We start from the raw sequence: 3,806 nt of genomic DNA on the forward strand, positions 1-3,806 counted from the left end.
CGGCGTCTGTGACACGGGGCTCCCGAGGCTGTCTCCTCCACCCCCAGCACCTGGTCCCTCCGTGCCTCCGAAGCCAGAAGGGAGCTGGGCGCAGCCCTGGGCTCCAGAGCCGCCGAGAACAGCCTCTGCTCGCCGACCTCGCGTGGGTCCACCGCACCCTCCCCACACAACGCACCCGCAGGCCCCCGACTCTCTGGGCCACCCGCACGGTCATCATCGGGATGATCCTTTGCTTTCGATATTTCTGTGCCAGGAGGTTGCTGTGTCCGTCCTGAGCTCCCTGTCCATTTCCTTAAATAAACCGATGGACGTAACAGACATGTTAATGCTCTGCGTTGGCCGCTTAGCTTGTGACGATGACAACCATTAACGGTCAGTGCACAGAGCCGCGGCGATTAACAGAAGGCCATTAAGGGACCTTACGGAGTACAGCGTGCCTGTCACCAGTCACCGGTTCCCAGAGTTATTCTTCGCTCCCGGGATAACTAGCTAACTAAATAAATGGAAGCCGAATCCTGTTTCTGCAACGGGCAGTGTGCCGTGGGAGCTGCGGGTTGAGTCGGGGAGCACACATGGAACGGGGGGCCGGGTCCGCCGCAGGGCGCCAGGTGCACACACGCCTCCACAGGGACCTGCCTGCCCAGCTCTGTACTCCCCGCCACCAAGGGATCGAGAGAGACACGGAAAGCTCAAGCCTCTGCAGGAAGAGGCACCAGGAGCTCCCGCCCGCTCCAGGAAGACGGTTGGGGGTGCCGCCCTGCCTGCTCCTGCCCCCGTGCGCCCCAGAGCCCCAACACCTGGCACCGAGGGGCCCGGCCCCCCAGGCCATCAGTGCCCGCGCCCCCTGCTCCTCTGCTGTAGGTCGGTCCTCCTGGTGCACCGGAGTCAACAGGACAGCCGTCAGCGTGCACGGCACTGAGATTCGGGGACGAAGGTCTGTGGGGGAGGGTGGGGACAAACGTCCTTATAATTCTAGCTGTTCCCTTAAGCCCGTGTTCCGAGACCAAACGCAGCCTGCCTCTGCCCCCCATCCACACAGCCGGGTCTTAAATCAGGCTCCCAAGACCCCCTTGGCCCCCACTTCGACTGCAGTTGACGAACACATGGCACTTGCGTTCACTGTGAAAGACGAGGGCTCTGGCTTGCCGTAGGGTGGCCGGGGTGCCCCCAGGGGCAAGCGAGGGAGGGTGCTACTCTGGCCTCAGGGGGCCCTACGCCTGACCCACGGCCATCCCCGGGGGCCTGCCCCTGGCCCTCCGGCTGCCCTGACCCGGCGGGACCCTCCTCACCAATACTACACTGGCCACGGCTGCAGTGGCCCCTCCGGTGCAGCGCCCTGTTCGTCTTGGCCAGCGCTGGAAGACAGTCTGGCCGGAGGGGGTGGATTAGCCGCGGGCCGATCTGGATCTGCACACAAAGGCAGCGTGTGGGGAACCAGCTCCCTGCGTTCCCCCCCTTCACCCCTGAAAACCCAGATTCATGGAAACGGCGATATAAACAGCTCTTTCCCACTGCCCCGCAGACAACAAGTCCCAATTGTCCACCCGCCCCCCTCGCCCTTTCCCTCCCTCTCTCCCTCCCTCCGGCCAGCACCCTGCTGGAAGGAAGTGGCCTGGAGCCTGCAGCCCAAGGCTGGCAGGTGCCCTGGGTCTCCCTGAGAACCAGGGTCGGTCGGCCCCCAACCTTCCCCAAGGCTTGCCCTAGGCTCCTGACGCTAAGAGGCCGAATGGGGTGTCTCAGAGAGGACAGGGGGCCACCACAGTCCTGACCTCTGAGGACCCGAGGGCCGTGCAGGCAGAGGCCGCTGCCCCCGGCACTGTCTGAGACTCACCGTGCCCTCCTGGGCGCACGCCTGCCCCCGGACGCCCAGCCTCCCGAGCAGACCTCGGGTGTCTGCCTTGAGAGGAACCCCGGAGATCTGAAGGGCTCTCCGTGACCCCACCACGAGGCTCCCTCCCTGAGCAGGTGCTCTCCCAGACGCTGGCCTGCCACACCCACCCTCTCTCTCCGGGTCCGAGGCACAGACACTCCTCTGGACCTCAAATGCCACGGCCGGATGGTGGCGGTGACCCGAGACACCCTAGGAACGGTCAGTGCCCACGGCGAGTGGACGGGCTGCGCTTCACTCTGTCACTAAGTCAGGGACAAGGCCCGACGGTGGAAAACCCCACACATGGGCGCCGTCCCACACGCCGGCACCGTCTGCCTTAGAAGCACCGAAACTGTAGCACGGGTCCCTTAACTGTAGCACGAGTCCTTTAACTGTAGCACGGGTCCCCTTTCCAAGTGAACTTCCTGAAAAACAAACATCAGTGGGAAGGGCGACGTTATGGCTCAAGCGAGGCCCAGCGCACGGGGACCCCCAGGCAACTGGCTGGGTCCCAGCTCCCTGGGCAGAGGACATCTCTGAGAACAGGCCTCTGGGGACTCGCCAGCCCCAGGGGACCATCCACCCACACAAACCACCCACTCCTGAGGCCGTGGGGGGAGGGGGCTGCCCCATCAGGCCCTCGGGCCCATAGCCCCCCTTGGGACCGTGCTTCTCCCTTCGGGGCCTGGGCCCAAAGTCAAGGGAAGGAAAGGGACAGCAGGAAGTGGGAAGGGGCGACCAGGCCTGGGGCTGGCCTCCCACACCTACTGCCTCCAGGGAAGCCGGCCGCTCGTTAATGAGGAGAGAGGCAGCTGAGTGTTGCAAAGCTTCCTTTGCAGAAACCCAGAGCTAACGAGGACCTGCCTGCACTGCCTGGCCACCGGCTGCCTCCTGTGCGGCGTGGGTGGCAGGGTGCCCGAGGGCAAGGGCACGCGGGCCGTGGGCAGGGGATGGGACTGTGGGTCACGAGTGCCGTCAGCTGCTGTGCAGGGCCAGCCGGGCTAGGCCGGGCCCTGAGTGGCCCAGCGCCACACCAGGGGGCCCAGCCCCGGGGACAAGGAAGTTTCCAGGAGTGCCCACGGGCCACGGCACCCGGGTCCCCACCCAGCCCTTGGTGCAGGGCGCCCCTGTCCCAGAGACCCTTCCAGAGAGAGTCCGACATCAACGTGCCCCCTCAACCAAGTGCCGAGAACGAGATCCCAAAGCCGGTGCGCTCTGGCCGGCGCGGAAGGACAGCGGGCAGGAACTTGGTGCGGCGCCCCGGCGCTGAGGCAGCAAGTCCCTGCTCCGCGCGCCTCCCGGGCGCTGCCGAGGTCCGGCCCGAGGCGTGGGGCGCGGGGTGCGGGCGCGCAGGCCTCGCCCTGGGCTCCCGGCGCCCTCAGCCCCGTGCCCTGTGCGCCAGCGTGGAGCGCTGGTGCCATCTACCGAGAGCGGCCGGGCGCCGCTGCCCACCGGCCGGCAGGGCAGGGGACGGGCACCGCAGCCTCGGCGAGGGCCGGGGCTCCTGGGCGCTGCGGGAGGCGGCGAGGCCACCCGCCGCGGCCCGACGCCCCCGCTGTCCGCCGCCGGCCGCTCCGGCCCCGCAGTGGCGCCCCGCGAGCTCGCGTCGCGCGGGGACGTTTACCTTCCCGCAGGAACTGCGCGTGGATGACCAGGACGAGGAAGCAGCAGAGCGCGGCCGCGGCGAGTGCCCAGAGCGCCTTCGGCAGCTGCATCGCGGAGTGCCCGCTCGGCCGGCGCCCCCGAAGTCGCGCAGCGAAGGTCCAGGAGCCGCATCAGCGCCCCGCCGGGTGCAGCCGCCGCGGCCGCCCGCTCGCGCCCTCCATCCGCCGCCGGCGCCGCGACTGGAGGCGCCACTCCGGGCGGCGATCGCGTCTTTTTGGGCAGGGGGAGGGGAGCGGGGGGGGGCGCGGGGAGGGGGCGGGCGGGGGCGGGG

At 68.1% G+C, this 3,806-nt stretch overlaps 1 protein-coding gene across 2 annotated transcripts in view; it reads right to left on the reverse strand.

Annotated features, from left to right (window-relative positions):
- TAFA5 (TAFA chemokine like family member 5) overlaps positions 1-3,806 on the reverse strand; it is a 123,170-nt gene that overhangs the window by 66,549 nt on the left and 52,815 nt on the right. The window contains exon 1 of one of the 2 annotated variants that reach the window (XM_039863146.1): positions 3,495-3,749. The exons of the other annotated variant lie outside the window; for it this stretch is intronic. Within the exon in view, the coding sequence (XP_039719080.1) occupies positions 3,495-3,585 (91 nt within the window). The 5' untranslated portion in view covers positions 3,586-3,749. Of the gene's footprint in view, positions 1-3,494; positions 3,750-3,806 lie in introns of those variants that run through there. 2 annotated transcript variants of the gene reach the window in all.

Source organism: Pteropus medius, unplaced genomic scaffold, assembly GCF_902729225.1.
Source record: "Pteropus medius unplaced genomic scaffold, Ma_sr-lr_union100, whole genome shotgun sequence".
In the NCBI taxonomy this organism is placed as follows: domain Eukaryota; kingdom Metazoa; phylum Chordata; class Mammalia; order Chiroptera; family Pteropodidae; genus Pteropus; species Pteropus medius.